Source organism: Numida meleagris, chromosome 1, assembly GCF_002078875.1.
Source record: "Numida meleagris isolate 19003 breed g44 Domestic line chromosome 1, NumMel1.0, whole genome shotgun sequence".
In the NCBI taxonomy this organism is placed as follows: domain Eukaryota; kingdom Metazoa; phylum Chordata; class Aves; order Galliformes; family Numididae; genus Numida; species Numida meleagris.
Window position 1 is genome coordinate 130,313,801 of NC_034409.1, and position 21,551 is coordinate 130,335,351.

General features: G+C 43.0%; 2 protein-coding genes and 1 long non-coding RNA gene across 8 annotated transcripts in view; all 3 read right to left on the reverse strand.

Moving 5' to 3' along the window:
• The window catches only part of KIAA1211L (KIAA1211 like), a 64,752-nt gene extending 53,477 nt beyond the window's left edge, over positions 1–11,275 (reverse strand). For 2 of the 4 annotated variants that reach the window (XM_021412893.1, XM_021412902.1), the window contains exon 1: positions 11,081–11,275. Coding sequence is in view for 1 of the 4 variants with exons in the window: in XM_021412884.1 (XP_021268559.1) it covers positions 9,827–9,831 (5 nt within the window). In the remaining 3 variants the exon portion in view is untranslated. Of the gene's footprint in view, positions 1–9,826; positions 9,847–10,805; positions 10,969–11,080 lie in introns of those variants that run through there. The other 2 variants (XM_021412911.1, XM_021412884.1) reach the window with 2 other exon arrangements.
• Positions 447–9,815, reverse strand: LOC110406435. Its single transcript, XR_002443474.1, has 3 exons — positions 2,508–9,815; positions 1,627–1,733; positions 447–568 (listed from the first exon to the last, which is right to left on the reverse strand). It is a non-coding gene; the product is annotated as an uncharacterized LOC110406435 (long non-coding RNA).
• Positions 16,352–21,551, reverse strand: part of TSGA10 (testis specific 10) — a 28,039-nt gene continuing 22,839 nt past the window's right edge. For 2 of the 3 annotated variants that reach the window (XM_021412982.1, XM_021412957.1), the window contains 2 exons: positions 20,159–20,304; positions 16,352–16,927 (listed from right to left, as the gene is read on the reverse strand). In XM_021412982.1, coding sequence (XP_021268657.1) covers positions 16,903–16,927; positions 20,159–20,304 — 171 coding nt within the window. In that variant the 3' untranslated portion in view covers positions 16,352–16,902. Of the gene's footprint in view, positions 16,928–17,096; positions 18,524–20,158; positions 20,305–21,551 lie in introns of those variants that run through there. The other variant, XM_021412962.1, reaches the window with a different exon arrangement.

A 21,551-nucleotide genomic window follows, 5' to 3' on the forward strand; every position in this document is an offset into this window, starting at 1 on the left:
AGAACATTTCTGGAAAGTTTGAAGAAAACTGACTGGGAGCCCTTTGTGTACACGACAAAATGTACAGCTATCTTTGCTCCCAGAGTCATCTGGCAGCAGGGCCAGACAGCCAGCTTTTACTACCCCATGAGAAAGGTTGTGGAAACAACCTCTCTTCTCTATGGCAGATAAAACTTCATTTCTTTAAAGCACTTCAGCAGCGGCCTAATAGAAAACTCCATGCACTTATGCGAACAGTGCTGAGTTGTACAAGAGATGGCAACCAGCTCAAAGGGTATAATTTTCTCAAAGCAGCAGGTCAGCTGGCATTATCCTTGCCTATACCACGCTCACACTCTTGTCAAAGAGAAGCCAGACTATTTCCTTCGTTCTGATATCTCTGAAAAGGACCAACCTTCTGTCCCATGAAAACTTTCAACTTTGCCTATCCAACGGTTGAAGCCCACCTGAGATCCTGGAATATCAGTTATGCAGCATTATATTATTACGTGCTGATGATTTCAGCTTGTGCCTGGGAAAGCAATGTCTGTCTTCTTCTCCTATCATCTTTCCATTGATAAATTTCAGGCTTAAAAAAAAAAAAAAAGAAAAAGAAAACGGGGAGAATTAATAACCCAAGTTATCATTGCGATTGATTTCAGTTTTACTGAAGTAATGGCTATAATTCAGAGCACGTGTAAAATTCACCACAGCCTCTTTATCCAAGAAGATAACAAGAGCAACTGAATCATCACCTGTAGATGCATGGCGTGCCCACAGAAGGAGCTGATGCTACTGGCCAAAAGAGATGTCCCTTAAGACTGCTGTCACAAATGCAGATATCTGTATGGCACAGATATTTCTGCGGAAGAGAAAGAAGGAAAGAAAGGAGATACTCTGTAGTAAAAGCAATGCAGAAATGGCAGCAGCAAGCCCATGAGAGACCCAAAAGAGGCGCTGGGAAAACTTCCCTAGCAGCCCTAACGACAGAGCACTACTTTCCCAGAGACAGAACAAGCAAGGAGTGATGCTCAGAGAAGCCACCCTCTTCTTGGTTGAATCCAGCTTCATCCATGGAAACAAAAATTTGAGGGTTTTTTGTTTTTAAAACATCAGGATTTGTTCTGCTTCATCACCAGAAATAAACATTAGCTAAAACATACTAAAAATTGCCTGGTTTTAACTTCAGTTTTGAGAGCCTGAACTCAAGTGAATCCAGGTTCACAACCCCACTTCTGATCCTGCAGCAGCTACTTGTTCTGACTTGCCCAAGCATGGTTTATTTACACACATTACTCCATCTTCTCAAATGCCTGTGCAAAAGTGGAAGCGGCAGATCCACTTTAGGTTGAATTTTGTTGATTCCTCTCTACAGCAAGAATTCATAATGGCAAAGCTGTCCGAAGAATCTGGCGAGCCACAATCATGAGGCCACAGAAATAAGACAACCCTGCAGCCCACCACCAAGACCCAACATTCACAGGAGCTGTGCTCGCAGGTCCCCACTCCCGTTCTAGTCTCCATCAGTCTTCCACAGGTGCCAGCAGTGCTCCTCACTGCGTTCTGCAGCCCTGCTTATCAGACACATTGCTATCACAGGACCCAACATCACACTCCCTCAGATATGTAGACAGGGGAAGCAGGTACCTGTGAAGTTCTGTTCAGTAAAGAGAAGATCAGATTTTCTCAATTTCCTTGCCCTTCTCAGCTGATGGCAGTACGTGCCATGATTTCTCAACATCAATCAGCTGTTTCTGAGAAACATGACACTTGTGAGGAGAGCGTGTCAATTCATTCACGCTACATGCTCTTCTACGTATAAGACAGATTGGAGCTGACATTGAAGATGACCCACACCCTATGTAAGCCCCACAAAAACTGCATGGTTATTCACTTTTCACTAGCTAAACATTTGTTAAAATAATTCTTGGCTTCCTTCCACAGATTCATCAGGCAGATACTTCAACCCATTTTTTGACTGAAGACAAACAGAAACAAGGGAGGTGAACAAAACTGGAGGTGTAAAATACTTCAATAGCTAGAACATTATTTTTTGTGCACCTTTTCTTCCACATAAGGATAACGGAAAGCTTCAGTTATTTTTAAGGTCACCGTCTCCAATTAAGAGCAACACATAAGTTTTAAACAAATCAGACAACCGTGGAACAATTTTAATCCCTGAATGAATAAATCCCTCGGGGGACCTGGCTGCAGAGAAATCAATGGGCCATTCTATTACGCCTTAGCAGCAAATAAGGCACAATCTGGCTCCTGCAATGAACCTCAAAGCCACAGATCCTGTCATAAGAATTTATCAGATACATGTGATCTATCATCAGAGCCTGCTTAAACCCAGAATGTCTTCTGCTTACAGCAGCTGTTGGAGCAGCGCAGTGTGAGATCATCTTTAGCTTAGGGGCTAAAATCTAATGGGGAAAAAATACAGCAGCAATAAGCATTCCCAGGGCAAATAATGTGTTCCTGGGAAGCCCTACCCTTACTAGCACCCTGCTGCCCATTGACCTTACCTCTGCCTCAGACGTGCCAGGAGAAGTGTCAGCCTGACAGTGGGAAGCTCGGCATTTGCTCCTGCTGCCTTTCATAGCAACATATAAATGACCTCTCCTGCTCTGCTGACTGCAAGTGCTCTCTCTCACTGTGGGATCAAACACAAATCATTCATACAGTACTACAAAAATACATCACAGCCTGGCACGGAAAGTAGAACTGTGCTATAAAAAAACTACTGAAACAGACAAAGTGATTTCCCCTCCCCTCCAATATAACAAAATCCTCATCTACAGCGTCTCTCGGGGCAATGACAAAATCACTTTGTTTGGTACAACTGATACACTCCAGCCCATATCAAGCACTCTTGCAGCGTGCCTCAGGCTGTATCTGCTCTTGTAAAGCAAATGCTGTCAGGGCTGCACGATGACGCTGAAGCCAATGGCTTCAAACTGGACTGTTCTGCTCTCTTGGTCCTTGGAAGAGGGTGACCACATCCCAAGTGTTTGCTGCAAACCACCAGCAGCCCATCTAACTCCAGGACCGTGGGCAGGACTGCCTTAGCAGTCTGAGGTCCCAACAATCTCACTCTAGTCCAAATGCAGGCTCCAGTGCCAGGGATGCTCTTGTTGGGAGCACAGGTTTATCATCCATGTCCCGTTTCTCACACCATTCAGATCTGGGGGCATGTCTGCAGCTTCCTCTTCATGAAAGCTAAGTAGGGAAAGAGGGTAAAAATAACACACACAGATATTACTCAGAGCTGTAGTACTGCTGCAGCACATCCAGTGCTCAGAAATGCAGAAGTCCTCTGACCTTCCAGTGTTCAGATGTAGTTCTGGAGAGTCAAGTTTTCAGAGACATTAAACACTTAAAGAGAGAGATGGCAGTCAGCACCTCTTGCACTGAAGAGGAAACACTGACCAGTAAGATGTACAGTGAGATCTTCAGAAGGTTGAGCGCCCCAGTCCTGTTGCAGCTAATAGGAATCATATTCCTGAAGATGTTAAAAACTTCTGTACAAGAGACATGACTATTATCCCTAGACAGCCAAATACAATGTCTCTAATCCATTTTGCTGGCTTCAGGAAGAAAAATACAAAAATAATGCTACCAGCCTTTTCCTCCTTCTCCCAATTAAATAAGTAATACCTGCATGTTCAGCTTTGAGATCTGGCTTCAAATCTATCTTTGAGCAAATAAGTGGAACTTCCATGGAAGCTGCGATGGTAAACTGCAGCAGTGCCTGATAGCATCCGATGAAAGACAGGCAGAAACAGCAAAGTATTAAGTTAACTGTGAAAGGGCTTCTGAGGAAGCAAAAGAGAAGCAGAGTCAAAAGAAAGCGCAAATATTTTTCACAGTGACTTTACTTCTTCACCAGCATCCTCTCACAGATCCGTGTTATGCAGAACTCTAATCTGTCCGGTCAATTTAAAACATCAATAGATATTTAACACTTCACTTTTTTTATAAGAAACTAAACTGGTAAAGAATCACAACGCTCTTTATCAATTTGTTCAGTTAGATAAGCCGACTTCACAGTCAGCTGCAGCATCCTTTCTTCCTTCTTTCATCTCACTTAAAGAGAGATGTGAAAAGGAGCTAGGCTGTAAGATAAAAATTTCACATGTATTGTCTACCATAGTTCCCATTATTTTGAATCAAATAACCTTTGAGGTAAGTACATATGGGATGTGAATGCTGGAGAGCAGTACATTGGAAAACATCTCCTTGCAAAGCGAGCTTGCGAGAAACAAGAAACCTATGAACCACACACTGCATTACTTACATAATTTGGGGCTAAGTAATTTTGGAGGGATACATCTGCACGAGACAGAAAATGAATCTGTGCCCTGCCATTTCAGGGCCTTAAAGTCCTCTCTGGGCTGTGAAAATAAGAATGTCTCATTTCTGCTATAAAGAAATTAGCACACTGGAAAAAAATGATAGATTGTACAAGTTAATATGCCACATTCACTGTTTTCAGAAACCCTGATAGAAAGCAGGAGGGATTGAAATAAAAAATGTTTTTCTTCTTACTGTAACAAGGCCCGCTGTGTTTTTTTCAAAGGTAACTCAGGTGCATTCACTTTTGGAAGCCAAATTTAAGATGCCCAAACAGGCTCTGTTGTCAGGAAGCGCCAGCACATCTCTCTGAAAGTCAGTGGTCAGGAGCCACTTGTGTGGATTCACAACAGTCCCATTCTCCTCACTCAAGCACACTTGCCTTTCTTTAAAAGCTCCCTTTCCAGCTGCTGGAAGAGTACTGCTGCTAAGGACAGCGTTTCCTTCTGCATGCCTGGAGGATATGCCAGAGCTAGCAAAACCCAGCTACCACTGCTGCCCCGAATGACTGAGCAAGGCAGCGAGAAGGAGGGAATTCTGCCCATCTGCATGTTCATTCGTGCTCAGGGAGCTGAGAACACACAGATTTAGAGGAATGACTGACCTTTTTAACTGGCTGGCTTAACTGGTGATCAGCTCCAACAAGTTTCTCATCTGCTCTTTTTCATTCGTGCTCTTTTGTGCATTTGTTCCTGACACACGTAGTCTCTGTTTAGCCACAGACACCGAGGAAACTGTTTTACTATGATGCTGCCACCTATAGCTTTTCTGAAGACCACACCATCCCTGCACAGTTTTGATTCTAATTTATATTTATAAAAATGACATTGTTTATCCTTTGAGGGTATTATCCCCAGTTCCACCTGACCCCAAGAGAAATGTGAAATAGAAAGTCCTGGGAACAATCTCTTGTTATCTCTCGTTTCTGCCCCAAAGATCTTCCCAGCTTTGCCAGCTCTGACATTCTCTGACGAAGACTTTGAGGTGAAGGCTTACCCAATCTATTCCAAATAACAGAAGGCAAGCTGGAGCACTCTGTTTGGTCAGCACCTTCACACTGCAGCGTAACAGAACAGACAGGGACAGAAACCAAATCTCAGTCTCCTCTTATACTTCATTAGCGCCCTGTTTCTGTGCACTGATTATTTAATCAGTCAGCAGAGACATTAATTCTCTTCCTGTTCCAATGTTTCCCTGCACAATAAGTTCTCCGAGGTAACATACCGGTAAGTAAATGGCAGATCTTGGTGAGATGAGAACTGCACGTCGTCTTTTTGCAGAGCAGGAGGCAAGCTAATGTAAATCAGAATCCCTGCGTTCTGTAGCCTGACAAGCAGAGACCTAGACCACTCAGATGCTTTGCAGGGTTGCTAGCTAGCAAGCTGCTCTTTCATTAGCAACACGTTAACGACTGCACCAAGTTAGAACGTCCACAGCTACAGCAGCCAGCACTTCGTCCTGCTGCGAGCAGAGGCAGTGAGAAGGAAAGACAGTGTCTGTCCCTCCTCAACACCCAGCACCCAGGTGCTGATGTCTCCACACTTCTGCCCCAGACCCCAGTACCTTGCAAATAGCTTTGAGACACCGACATTAAGGAAAGAATGTCACAACTGTGAGAATTCAGGAGTTCCTAATTTTCATGGCACGCAGGGCCCTGTTCTTAACACGTCTAAGGCCTTCTTTAAGCACCATGTCATTGTGTATTTATAGCTTCTTCCTTCAGTTCTAGAACGTTTTCCATTTTAAGAAAGAAAAAAATCTAATCAAGTGTAGGATCACATAAAACCCATAATTCAAAAATACCAGCAGCTGATAGCATTGTATTAGCAAGTTAGAAGATGAAACTGTTCTTTTGTTACTCTATTTTTCTTCAAATAGCAGAGTTGCTGAGGCTGCTGTGATAAGAGAAGACTGAGAAAGACAAACTGGGTAATCCTCTCATCCCGTTTTATCACTTCCAGACACAAAGGTGTAAAACCGCAGTGCTTCTCCCTGCCCAGTGCCTTCAGGTGCTACAGATGGAAAAACAAAGCTCACTGTTTAGTATTACCTCCCTGAAAAGCTGGAAACTCAATGTCATTCAAAACAAACTGACTTGCAAAGAAAAAAAAAGCTCCTTTGCTGTTTAAAAAAGCAGAGCTATAGTGTATTTTTATCCATAGAAGATAATAACCTGTTGATGGAGATGGTTGCTCTGCAGTGCAGAGCTGAAGCACTTTTTAATAACTCAGTGTACTCTCCAGAGTGTGTCTTCCCCCCATAAATTCAGACCTGCACATCATACCTAAAACCATAAGGGTATCCATAAAAGACAAAGTTGCGCTTGAGTCCTGTCAGGCTGTTTTCCTTAGTCTTTTTAAAGTGCTTCCATCTTGGTTTTGCGATAGCTTCATCAGTTCGTAGAGATGCATCAAATACCCCCACCATCTTATACACATGGGGGTTTCTGCTCTGTCCTTCTCTTCACATACTCCCTTGGCTGACTGATAAAGTCTGCCCCGAACCAGCTGACACCAAGGAGACTGCTGAGAGAAATACCAAGGAAATCTGTGTCTAGTTTTATCGCGAGCTCTTTGAGCATCAACAGGCTAAAAACTGGTATGCCCTAAGTAAATACACTCTTTGAGGCTTTTTCAGGGACACTAAGAGGCAATGCTGACAAACAGCTACAGAAATCCCACTGGGTCTCTTATATCTGCTTTGACGCAAACATTTCCCGAGTCATCAGTTTCATTTTCCTCTTCAATTATTTCAAAAGCTGACAGAATTTAAGGCATCTCTAATGAGTACAGTGAAGCCTGCTTGAGTATGTTCTCCCAGTGCTGATAACCTCCTGCACCCTGAAGGGCACCCAGACACATTGCTGTTGATTTGCTTCCTGCACATGCAGCCGGGGAAGCTGTGAGAGCCAAGGGGAGTTGAGCTGGCTCCAGCTGGGGCTACATGCAGTGCGGTCACCAGGCACTGCTGGACGTGTAAACCTGGAAACCACGGGAACGGTTCCTTAAATCTCAGCAGTATGAAAAACAACACTGCTGATTGCTTTTGCAGAAACACTTACGAATGTTTTGCAGAAACATTTGCTAATACATTTATACTACTCTCCCAGCTGCTGTCCATATTTCCCCAGGTGCTGACAGACCCATTTGCCTCTTTCTGAACTGGCAAGGTTTCTAATTCCCCCGTGCTGCAACTCATCAAACAGATGTAGGCATTTTGCACTCCAAATTTTGCAATACACAGTGTTCACACTTTACAGACACCGAAAATCACGTTACCCCAGAATTACTCCACTGATCACACCGTTCCCTTTTACATGTGTTTTTAAATCCTCCCGTTTTAAATGCATTTCAGAGCAGCCAAATACAGCCTTACCTCCTGCGCTGCACTTTGGGAGAGGCCACAACATCTACCTGCAAAATGCTGATCAAATTGACACACTTTTGCTAGTGACTGCACGATGTCCCTCTCGCACGCGGCACAAGCGGACCCCAGCTGAGCCCTCATCACACGGGGCAGTCACAGAATCACTAAGGTTGGAAAAGGCCACTAAGATCATCAGCTCCAACCGTCAGCCCATCACCATCACACAGCGGAGCAGGAGTGGAATGGGAAGGACAAGGGGAATTCTGAGGGAATTCTGCTGACTGAAGGATGGACAGCAGCCCATGGAAGTGTCAGGGTACAGGTAATGCTGTCTTCCTTAAGGGCCAATTTTGACTATGAATATTTATTTCACTGTAACAAAGCAGACAACTGAATGGTCTCCTTCCACTTCTGCACAGCCTCTCTGTGCCCTTTAATAATGTAGAACCTTAAATCTCACGGCAGGAGAAGAGTGTATATTTAATAGCACGAGCACATTACATTTGATTAGTTTATGATTGAATTTCTCTCTCTCCTGTGATTGGTAACTCTATTTCAGAGTATGCAAAGCTGGGAAATTAGGTGGTTTTTTCTACACAAGTGAATTACAATCCTGCCACACTCAGCCTTCCTTCTACTTTCTCCCAGTGTGGATTCACACATCTAAGTCAATATCAATTTGATATTTTGGGTTGATACAAAATGAACACATTTTGGTTCATCAACATCTACAGTTCCAGGAAAGCACTCTTAGAAGCATGAAAATGTAAGATAAATTAGTTGTGCACTGCAGTACACACAGCACATCTAATGAGCCACAGCCAGTCTTTGGCTGCTAAGAAGCAAGTCCTCAGGAGGAGCAATGCACTCCAGCTATGCAGGACGTGCTACACAAGTGAAAACAAATCTACCTACAGCACCTTTGCATTCTGCTCAGTGGGTGCTTGGCACGGTCTCAGCCTGCAGCAGAGTTGGTCGCAGAGCACCAGTTGGGTGCTGGCTGTGCTGGCATCAAACTGCACATCTGCAATCAGGACTGGAACCAGTGGATGCTCAGGGAGCCAACGGCCATTCATTCAATATTGACACAAACAGAGAACTTGTCTGTTGTTGGGCACTGATGAGTTCAGTTCAGTCCTGCTGCGTCTGAAATGTAGCTTTGCTACTTCAGTAAATATTTTTGTGAGACATTTCCATAATTTAATCACATTTTTAGCTCTTCAGTAATAGCTCACTGCCCAGTCTGTTATTACAAAGCTCCTTCTTTTCTCTCCTTTGATGCACTCCTGCCATAACTGTGGATACTGAATGAATCAGCAGCCACGTAACTTACAAGGCAGAGCTGTTGACATCCTGCAAGACAGGATGGCCTAAGGTGGCAGCAGGGTTCTCATCCCTGGGGAGCTCAGGAGCAGGTCCAAGGCACTCACAGTCCTGCCCACAGCATCAGCATTCCTGCAGGAGGTGCTCCAGGCTGGAGCAGCAGCTCCGTGCAGCCCAGGGGAGGTCCATGGAGGAGCAGGCCCTTCCCCTGCAGCCCACGGGCACCGCACGGAGCAGATTTCCCCGTGCAGCCGTGAAGGAGCCCACGTGGCAGCAGTGGATGAGGCTTGGAGGAGGCATGGCCCATGGATACCCCCACAGGAGCGGCCTGGGCCGGAGCTGCAGGCCGTGGAGAGGGCCCCACAGTGGGCAGGAGGGCTGGGGGAGCTGCCACCGGCTGACAGGAGGTAGCAGAGGGTGGATAAAAGGAAGGTGGTTTACTTTGCCTTTAGTTCCTACTGCTCTGGTCTTTTATCAATAGACAATAAATTATATTAACCTCTCTATATTGAGTCTGTTTTGCCTGTGACGATAACTGGTGAGTGATTTCCCCGTCCTTATCTCAGCCCTTGAGCCCTTTTCCATCATATTTTTTCCCTCTCTTCCTGCGAGGATGAGGGGTGAGTGTGGCTGCAGTGGACTTCAGCTGCCATCAGGGTGAAACCACCACCAATTAAAAACACAGTAAAAGCAAGTTCACAGAGTTGCTACGAAAACAGAGCAACAAGAGCGTCCGCTGCCTATAAACTCTGGCGTCGGCGGACAGACAATTACCACCACTCCAACCACAGGAAGTCCCTACCTCATCAGCAACAGAGCCAAGCGCACCTGCTCCCTCGCCTTTAATGATCAGCCAACTGCCGTCTTGAGCCTGCCTCCTTTCAATGATTAAAGAGCTCCAAGGCGAGCGCCAGTAATAATGTTACATTTCTCCCTTCTGTAATGTAATCTTTGCCCCGTGGAAACTGCTGATGAGAGCTCGCTCCCACTTCAAATTTACATAAAAACCAATCCGTATCCTGTTGCGTGGAAAAGGACTGGTGCCCCAGTCAGGCGTTATTGCCATGAGAAACACAGAATTACTCCAGTGGAGAAAGGATACACGGCCCCACATAAGCAGCAAACAGGCTTTGATGCATGGTTACTATTTTTGGAGGCTAATGACACGCAAGTGATAAACCAAACGAGCGTTCTAATGATGACAAATAGAGGAGGACACGCAGCACTGACGGGGGAACATGGCTTCCAGCAGAAGGAAGATTTATGGGAGCTAATTATGGTACATCAGATTGATGGTGGAAAAACAGAAAGAGGAAAAACTTGGGGAAGATCTTGCGTGTGTCACCCATGAACAACCGTTTCCCTTCAGACAAATGATGTACCAGCAGCGCACTGCATGCTCCCGGGTGGCATTTTTATGCCTTTGGCACTGACACGTGTACAATGCCTGAGGCATGCATGAGTCTGTGGAAGTTAAACACAATCAAATTAGTTATAGGAAAAACACAGATTTGTAGCTGGCATGAAAATATGCCAACAATTAGCGCTTAGATCGGTGTTAAACATACACGTGTGTTTTTAATTAATTGTGTGGCAAACCCAGCAGGGTGATGCCCTCCCACCTCAAAGAGATCTCAGCGGGGCTTCGCATTTATCAGCGGCAATCGGAACTCAATGTGCTTGCCGGGAAGTTTGTTAATGGAAGCCACTAACACAACCACGATAAAACCGGCTAGCGGCACTTCAGCCCTCACGTCCGGCAGACGCCAAAGAGAACTCACATGGTTTAAAGATCCCTTTAGGCCGGAGCAGCCGGCGCTGCACGAGAAGTTGGAGAAGCGAGGGGGAAAGCCGCAGTCCGCCCGTCCCAAGAACGCCCGCGAGCGAACCTCTCCCATAGCGCCCGCAGCGGCGGCCGCCGCCTTCGCCCCCCGACGCGCCCCGAAATGGCGGCGGTGCGGCCGGGGCAGGGGGTCCCCTTGGCGCCGCCCCTCCGCCCAGGCCTCCCTGCACAGTCACGGAAGGCGCCGGGTCGGGCGGAGCCGCTTTTGCTCACCTGGGCCCCGTGCGAGGAGCGAGGCCGCAGCCCTCCGGCGGCGGCAGGACAGCGGTACCCGCGGCCGGCAGCGCCCGGGAGGTGACGGAGAGTAACGCGGGCGGCGCTGGCCCATCCGCGGCGCCAAGCTGCGGACACCTGCGGGCCGCCAGTCCCGCTCCTCCCCGCCGGGCCCGGCCACGCCCGGGGCTGAGGGCGAGGCACGGGCGGCAGCGCCGTAGGGGGAGGCGGCGTTGGGCGCGGCGCTGAGGTGAAGGGCGGCGGCCGGGGCAGGCCGGGGCGAGAGCTTCTGGGCCGAGTCCGAACTGGCCGGAAGAACGGACAGAAGTGGCACCTGTGGGGTAGTTTCCCACCTCTGACTGCTTCAGTAGTTTTCTGTATGACTTTTGGGCTTCAGTTTCAGCACAAGCACCTTTTTGTCACTGGTTTAAGTGTGGGAGTCTGGGGACTGTGGTTTTGCATAGAAAACGCAGGGGCTGCCTGCAAACAGAGAACGAGTAGCACACTGCATTGCTTTGTTGTCCGAGGTGAAAGCATTGGAATTAGTAATGCTGTGGACTGTGCTTTGCTTTCTTACGGCACTGGTAGGAGAGCTGAAGCGAACATGGAAAGCCGGTGTAGGCTTGGTTGCAATGGGACATAGAATCATTAAGGCTGGAAAAGACAGATCGCCTAGTCCAACCTCCAGCCTGTTCCCACCATGCCCACTGACTGTGTCCCTCAGTGCCACATCCATATGTGGATGTGGCACTCCACACCCTGGAGGATGTGGCCACCACCTCCCTGTGCCAGTGCTTCACCGCTCTTTGTGAGAAGAAATTTTTTCTAATATCCAACCTGATATCATTTCAGCGTTCTTCTAGAGCAGCGCCTGCAGGCCAAGAGAGAAATTCAAGTGTCCATTTTACTTCTGTTGAGTAGCACTATGTTTAAAACTTGCAAGCTACCCCATCCACAGTAATTTTAGAAAATACTGCGTGCAAGAAGGCATATCTCTGTCCAAAGTGAACCTGAGTAGCGCGTTGTTCACCTGCAAGGCTGCACTGCAGCTCTGACAACAAAGGTTTTTGCTTTGTGTACTCTCTATAATTGCTTGGGTGTAGGCTCCATTCAAGATAAAAACGTTTGTTCTTCCCCCACATCAGGAAATAATAAAAAAACACTGAAAATACAGTATAGATGAGAAGGCACAAGCTAGGATACTTAAAAACTAAGCTTGGACTTCTGCATCTACTAACATAAATGATGAAACTGCTTTATGGATTTTAATAGAGGTCAAATGTGGGAGAGCCTAGAGAAAAATTAAGTTGCAATTTATTAGAAAGTCAGGTAAAAATGTATTGGAGACACCATTTGAGGCCATGTCTTATACATAATGTTTTAATTTTAATAAACCTTGTTTCCTCAGAGTTTATTAATAAAACGTCTGATCCTTGTTATGAAATGAGAATGTATGCTTCAACACAGTCAAACCAAGTCCAGTCGTGGGTAATTTCAGTCCATCTCATCTAGCTGTTTTTCTTCTGTGTGGAAAGCATCCGATGTGTAAAATCAACTGTGAAATATCTTTCCACGTGTTTAGGTAACTGCGTATGTGAATTCCACTACAGCTGTGATTCACTCATCTTCATTCCACATACTCCCTCTGCTGGAAACGAATGTGAAGGGCCAGTGGGTCGGAGGAGAGAGTTTCCACTGCCATAGCTGAGCAAAATCTACTGAAACAGCTCCAAAACCAGTGGCTAGAAATTACACAAACATTGCTGCAGGAAAGCTTGAACACTTTAAAAAATATTACAGGGTCCTCTGTTATGCAAACAGAGGTGAGATGATAGAAAGAGATGATGACTTTAAATCATCGCATAGTATCTGAGGGTCAAGTTTAACATGCTCTTATTTCATACAAAACACAAATAGTATTTTCAGGTTTGCCTATGTAAAAGCATTGTGGTAAATGGTAAATTTAAAATATTATATAAAAGTGAAGTTTATAAGTATGGCATTATTGACAGCTGTAAGTAAGAGTCACAAATGTAAACAGGTGATAACTAGATTTTGGTATATATTTATTTCCAAACAACACACTATAATAAAGCACAGCAATAATGTGATAAGGAAATAAACACAATCACCACAAATTTAAGTAAGCTCAACTCATTCTTTTTTATCTTTCAGTTTCTGACTTCACAGAGATCTTGCCACTACAGTGCTCTCTGAATATCCCCACCTGAATGGTTTTTGTTAACCATGAATAATCATACAGCAACTAATTGCTGTCAGAATTCATTGGAACTTTATATCCCATTGTGACTGACAAAACTCTCTTCGGTCCCATCCCTTTCCTGATGATCCCTCTGCAATATGCAGAGACACAAATTCCTCATTTCCATAATGTTTTCTAAACAGAGACTAATTCTGGTAATAAAGGCAAAAAGCAGTTTATTACATCTTGATATTTTTAACCTCATATTCCCTTAATTGCTGAAGAATTTTGAGCTTTTACCTTCTGTAACACTTGGTTAGGGAGCACCCAGTTACCGACTTTTTATGATCGGATAGAGAAAAGTTATCATTTTTGTTATGAAGGAATTATATCTCAGGACACGGCTCTGTGCAGCACATCCACTCCCAAGAAGAATTCAGTGTTATCTATTTCACATCCATCTAACTTCTCCTTCTCGTCTTTTACATTATAGATTATTCATTTTATAGGCTAAGTTCACATTTCTCAGACGTCTTTGTGACCATCTTCTAAAAAATCAGTATGGTCAGATGACTGTAAAACAACAAATGACTCTTTCTGATCTTCTGGGATGATGAGATAGATGACCACCTTCTCTCATCTGGGAATAGCGCACAAGATACCTTTTAGTAAGTGCATAATAAGGAAACACATAAGGACATTATGTCTGATTCTGCTGTTTCTATTACTTCTAGTCGTCCCCTTAGCATGGGTGGCTGCTGAAATGACTTCTGTGGGTGAGTAAGAGTTCCCCAAAGACTGAAGAATCAGGACCTGTAGATTAAAACCAGGTCACCTATATTGAAGAGTAAAGTATTGTTACCTTGAGGAAGGTAATCCTAAAATTTACATTACAGATGCATGTTAATATTTTACTGTGTGGGGTTTTTTTTTTTTTACATTATTCATCAAAATACTTTCACAGGCTCTTTAAAGAAACCTGTTCCTAAAAAGCAACAATAGGATCATATCTATAGTTCATGTTAGCATATTTTAAAAAGCAGTTGGGAGCAATCATATTGTGCTGTCTCTAACCATTACTTGACATATGAATTTTAATGCTTAGGAGTCAGATTATCACAAACCAAATGCATGTGAAGCACATACAAGATATATGTTCAAACCATTACCAACTTGACTTTGCTTTCGAAAGTAAGCTGGAGACCATTTTAAAATGCTTTTACAAATAAAGCAAGAAAGATGAATCTACTGAAGAAAAAAAATGAAATCAAAAGGTGAGTAATTTACTGTTTTAAATAGAAATTACTTATCTTTTGCTAAAGTCAGAGGTAGGGATTTTCCAGCTGATTTGTAGGAGAGAATTCTACATTCTCTCTTGCATTTGAAGTTGGAGGAAATATAACATTGACAAATATTATGGCATTGTAGCTAAAATTCTGAGCAAGTTTAAGTGCCAAGAACTATCACCAAACAGTAGTCATTCATATTAGAAAGCTCTTTAATTAGAAAGTTAGTGCAGTTGTAGTAAAACTCTCAGAAACTGAACACACTCCAAGTATATATGTATACTATAAACATACCAAAAAATGCACATCTCCATAGATAGATATCACAACATTGTTGTATTTCCTGGCGTTACTATCCTATTTTTGCCAAATTACGAGGTAGTTTAGGTTTAAAGAAGGGGAAAAAAAAGAAAAAACTCTGCCTATCTTGAGATGGCATAGCGCTCTTTCAAGTGCATTCTTCACACAGTCCAGCAAAAATACATAGGTTGCTCTGAAAGTAATGCCTTCTGTTCATTTCCACAAAAACTACAACAGGTGCAAAGAGCACAATAACAGTGTTTGATGGAGTAAATTATCAGCTACGAAACGTTATTTTTGAACATAGTCGCCACCATTAGCTATGCACTTTCTCCAGTGATGAAGAAGACTGCGTGTTGCTCTAGTAACAATCTGCACCAGCTGTTGCCACTGCTGAAATGCACCACCCACTGCCTCACTGTGCTCACATCCACTGTATCCAGAAATGTTCAGCAAGTATTGATGAATGTCAGTGGGTGCCGTTTTTCTGCATGGAGGAATTCAGTGACTCGCCTTTGCTTCATGCTCACTTCCATGTCAGACACCATTGTATCACACTGCCCCTCTGCTGCCATCTGTTGTGGGGGAGATTTAACAACAAAGAGCCCAACAGACTCTGGTAGATCTTATCTCTATGAGGCCTCCGGAGTCTGGAGACAGGGCTAAGGTGTAAACAGAATAGTCCTTAGTACTCACAGCTAATGCGGTCACTTCTGGGACAGTTAAGCAACCCTTTGTTTGTTATCTACGTTGTTGTGAAGAACTTAAGGATAATTAACCGTGAGTGGAGTTACTGCTTACGAGTGAAGGATATATAAGGTGTGTGTAAAACACAATAAAGGAAACTTGCTATTCTAAGAACTTGGTAACTTGCTATTCTGAAGCTTGCTATTCTGGTGCCACACTGAGTGGGGGAATTCTGTAACGCCGACAATCTGTTGCACAGCAACAACATGTAATTGTGTCATGGTTTTATGATTTTCGGTTGTTGGTATTCCACATCATAACATCATGTAGGGAATGTACCTGGTTCTCGGAAGAGAAGGACTACTACATTCCCCGCGGCACTTTGCTCCTCTGTTACCATTTTCCAGCCGGAGGGAAAAGATAAAAGCTCACAGTATAAAAACTTGCAGATCACGAGACCTCGTCCCTTTTTCCGCCGTCTCTCGTCTTGGCAGCACCTCGCTCTCCAGCCGTCTTATCGTCGGTAGTAGAGTAAGGCCTACCTTGATTTTGGGACATTCTCTCTCTCTGCATTGGATTTATCAGCTTAAATTGTAATTATATTGTACTATAGTGTGTTGTTTTGCATTCCGATATCTTATTTAGTAAATTAGTTTGTTTCTCCTCAGATTGTTGCCGCTGTTCTTTGCTCTCAGGGCCATCTCCCTACTCTTTTCCCCTTTCCCCTTTTCCCGGGACGTGGGCCTGTGGGTCCCCCGTCCCCTTCGTCACGGAATTGGGCCTAACGCCCGTAAACCATTGACAAATTGTAATGGGATATTGATGGGAAGGTTCAACCTCTACCGCCATCCCACCAACATCCGCCTCTGTCATCATGGGCCAACATCATAAAATAGGAGGCATTACTTTCAGAGTAGCCCTCACACTTTCAAATTATAACACCTGAATGTAGACACTTTTTCCTCCCAGTAAAGTTTCATATTGTTATTTTCTATCCTGTTTATTTATATTCACTAACCTTTCAAAATAATGCACAATGTTAAAATTACAGTACAATGTGAGTACAATCAGTGTAACCTCAATTTTGTATTTTTTATGTTTGCTGAGACGGATGTGCCGTGTAGCAGAAAAATACATGAGCTGGGAGGGAAGGGAAAGGAAGCTATCCATACCAGTTTCTTCCCGCTGAACAACACAGAGCATACGTAAATCCATAGAAGCAATTGTGAAATAGATTTAATGAAATTAAACATTCAGCAGGGAAAAATGATAAAATGCAAATTAAACTTGAACTCTCCAAATGGTGTTGGTGTGCAGAATCTTCACAGGCCATTGTGAATATAATACTAGAAGTTCTTGAATGAAGAATTCCCAGAAAACAAAACAAAAAATAGTCTAATTTTGTAGTGGTCAGTGAACATATAAATAAATAAACATATAAATAGATTCTGGGGTTTCCATGAAAAAAAATTAAGGTTTTGATTCTGAAAACACTATGAGCAGGCTTCCTGTCTCTTTAACAGTCAATCCAGACAGATGATTTGAAGCACTAGACTTTATTGTGCAAATATGCTACAATGCTTTTTGAAGGGAAATGCAAGCTTTGGACTCCTATCAAAGAAAACGTACAAAAAAAGATCTTTCCCACCATGTCTGCAAGACTTACTACAAGGAGCATTCTTTTCACTTTACTGATACAAGGAGTCTGGGGCAGTAAAGACAGAGAAAGATGGGAGAATAGGTAAATTTACCGTCCAGTTTACTTATGATACCACATTCTCAATATAATGAAAAGGTGATTGCCTGACTCATCTCCTATCTTAGGATGCGTGCTAAAACAGTGCAGAAAATACTGTAGTGTAAGAAGGGTGTCAACGGTAACTCCAGCACCGCTGTCTCAATGTGTTTTACTGCACATTCAGATATTGGCTGCAGAAGATTCCTCTCCACCAGTAAGTACTTGTTTCTACAAGTTTATGTTTCTCTTGAACAGTCCCAAACGATACAGAGCTTATTTCAACAAATGTAAGAGCTACACTACACTCAGAATAGGAAGGAGCAGACATGGTTCTTTCAGAGGGTAAAGGGACTATACTTGCTACCGAAGACTGCCAACAGCTACCAAATTACAGTCTTACACTGCTGTGTTTTCATGTTAAGAGCCCTAGAACCAGCTCACTGACACAAGGAGCCTTGGCTCGTATTCTTAGGACTTATGTACTTAGAGCCTTCGGTAACAAAGATTAATTAAGTGGCAAAGGTAATAATCCCAGTTACCAAAATATTAACAAGACTCATCTCAGAAGTACGTAACCAATTCAAAAGCAGACACCATTTCCTGAAAGTAAGGAATTGAGAATTTTTCCCACTCAACTGGCATTTATTGCATGCTGCCACCAGCCTCTGTACGAACTGTGAGGCAACAAGCAGACAGCTACCAAATACAAAATTAATCTGAGACTGAAACTGACAGGGGAATAGATGTAAACGGTGGAGGCTCCATTTCAGTGACCGCTGGAAAGAAAACTGTTTTTTTCCACCACAAGATTACAAGTGTTTGAAAACTTATAGAATGCATTTAAATATGGTGTCAATTCAACTCAAGACTTTATGGAGCATTACTACTGTTACTGTTTCAAAAATTTATGGCTATAGTAAAGGAGTACCATCCAAAGACTGTGGTTCTGAATTTTCTTGTGACATTTTTTTTTCCTTGAGCAGTGTAAATCTGTGTAATTGAGCCAATATTTTGACATGAAATATCAGAGTTCATCCTTTTATTTAATTTTTTTCAGTGTTTGGAACGTAAACATTGTTGAACTACTTGTCCTTCCAGGGAACTGTCCAGAGACCAATCAGGAGGCTGATGATGAGCACGTTCAGATGATGATGTTCTTAACGTAGAGCTTAACTGATATGTGATTGTACGATTCTGGCATCGACGTTCCTGTACAGCACGTTCTCTACCTAAAAATTATTTTAGAGTCAGATTGGGCACTTCTCAAAAATCAAAGTTATCTCATATTTATTAACTTGTTGTTGTTGTTGTTTTTGCTATCTATTTTTTTTTAAGATGTGTTTATCGTATACTTCTCTGAAAGACAGATAACTCTCTGCATACTGTTCTTACAACTAACTTACAGGCTGCACAATGAAATGTAACTTTGCTCTTTCCAAAACAATTAAGGTGATCATGTTTGTAATTATCTTGAAGTAGAAGAGAAATTGTGTTCAAGAATGATAATGGAGGATCTTTGATTCGTAGTGAAGCAACACTAATGTATAGGCGCACTCATTTATGGTGCTAACAAATTATAAGTTAAATCTTGATATTACTGCAGCTGTAAACAACTATGTGAGTAACAAATTATCCTTTACTAGGAGAAGAGCTTAAGTATGGAGGCTGATTCAGCTTTTTGCCCGTGAACACCTCAAGAAGAAGCATCAGGGATCAACTAAAAACCACAAAATGGATGCAGTCACAGTGGAGAAGCAGAGAAACAACAGTTTAAAGAAGACTGAGTCTGTTTTGAAACAAAAGTACTGCTATATTAGCATACCAGATGGCTTATTTTATGCAGCTGAAGAAGTACACGTGATGCTACCTTTTTAACTGACTCACACATCTAACCTCAAAGTTCTGCAGCTTTTGCCGTGACTTCAGGGTAAAGGAGAAAACAACTTGAAATTGAAACATACACTGTGACATTTAAGAAATTCATCTTTAAAAGACCTGTCCTCAAGTGTAGATGTTTCACCCTCAAAACTCTCATCCTCTTGAGTGAATAGAGTATCAACAAAGTAATTTGCTGCAATTGAACAAGATACCTGATTCTCAAACCTGTGCTGTAGTCACATCGCTACTTCTTCTAACCATTTCTTTTACATACCTAAAATAATGCTTGGCAATGTAATATTTTTACCCTCGCTGCATTCATGAAGCAGAAAAATCAGAAACACAGTTAATGCAGACAGAACGGTGTGAATCTATCTAACTGTTTCACACACTGTGGCATGAGTAGCTTCTGAACACATAGGAGGTGAAGAGCAGAGCAAAGCCAAACTTTGTTGTTTATCCTTTTAATTAGACTGAGTTTTAGTACTATATTGTATTTCACTCCATTTAGATGGAGGAAACATAATGCAAAAATATGTACTTGCCCTTCAAACCTCTCAGTTGCCAGCTGTCTTCTGGTGATATCCAGTTCTAACTCTAGCTGAGCCGTTGTGTTTTTGAGCTGAGTGAAATCTCGACTCTGCACAGCACTGTAAAGTTCATACACTTTAACTAGACAGCAGCTATAATCCCCAAGCAAGTTACCAAACAGAATTACACAAAATGAAAAGGGCAGCTACACCATGCAACTGACTCCCTTCTGGAGTAAAATATACACAGAAAAGTATTTTACATTATAGCTGAGGAATTAGAAGCAGGTTTTTATTATCTTCTGCTATTAAGGTGTCCAAGGTACTTTGGTCATTTGAAAATGCAGCTAGATAGATATGCATATACATACATCTATGTGTATGAATACACGGAAATAATTTTAAAACAAAACAAAATAAAACACAACTAAAATATCCTCCTGGTCATTTACTCACTCTTGCTCTGCTGTCTGTGCCTGAAATTCTCTCTCATGATTGGAGACGAGCGAAGATGCCAGGTTTTTCAGGGATGCTCTTCCATTTTCCAGTTTTTTTTTCAGCAGCCCTATTTCAGAACGTGTTGAATCACATTCACTCTGCAGCTAAACAAAGATTTTAAAGTTTCGGATGTATGTCTGCTGAGTTCACTGGTCAGCAGATAGGATACTCTTTAAAAATGTAAGAAGTCTAGTATCAATGACCCAAATTTGCTCTTACTCCAAGATGGTCCTAGGTGGTTCATTACTGTTATATTTGACCTCAGTCCAAATTCTGTGTTGGATTTATAAACTCACTCAATGCGTATATGTGAACTTAGGTATACTTAATACAAATAAGAAACTGCTGTGAAATAGAATCATAGAATATCCTGAGTTGGAAGGGACCTCAGCTGCTCCCCATATGTTTTGCCTTCCAGACCCTTCACCACTTTTGTAGCCCTCTTTGGGTACTCTCTAACAGTTTTATGTATGTTCTTCCAATATTGTGGCACCTAAACCTGCACCCATTGCTTGAGATGAGGCCTCAGTGCAGAGCAGAGCACTTTTTCACTTTACAGAGCAAAATCTAAATTATTTGGTCTTAACGAATTGAGTTTTCCTTATTCTGAAGATCCAGTTTTCCACTGTCAATCAAAACTATAGTTCTCTTGCCTATAAACAGTTGTGATATTCTACTTTTGTATCGCAGAACAAAAGAATACTAAAAATTGGACAACATAAGTTTTAAGAAAATAAACAGTATTAAATCACTGAAAGAACAATATTATTTTAGCATCAGCATTCAGAATTGTCACGGTATTGTCTAAGGGTCTGCGTCCGTGACAAGGGGGGGACAGGCCCAAAAGAAAAAAAACGAGAAAAGAGGAAGGAAAGAAAAAAAAAATCGCCGGCGATAAGAGCCAGCCCCCGGGCGGTCCGGCGGCTAAAGCGGCAGAGAAGCCGCGGAGCCGCAACCTGGGAAGAGGGGGACCCGTAGACGGATCTAACACAAAAAAAACAGCGGCACCGATCTGAGGAGGAACAACTAATTTTACTAAATATATCAAAATGAGGCTAGTAGAATTATGATAGAGGGTTTACAGGCTGAAAATCTTACACAGTAAACTGCAGGAGGACCACGTGCTTTCTCCGCCAGGCTGGGAGGAACAGACCCCGCGTCTCTCACGTGGCTTCACCACCCCCTCTCCCGCAAAGACCCCTGGGGAGTGCACCTCCTCCCCTCCCCCTCAGAGGGCCACACCAAAAAAGGCAGTTTACAGTAACCGGGGAATTAACCCTTTAACTGCCCATACCTTACATGATGTAATGATGTGGAATACCGACAACAAAAAAATCACAAAACCATAACA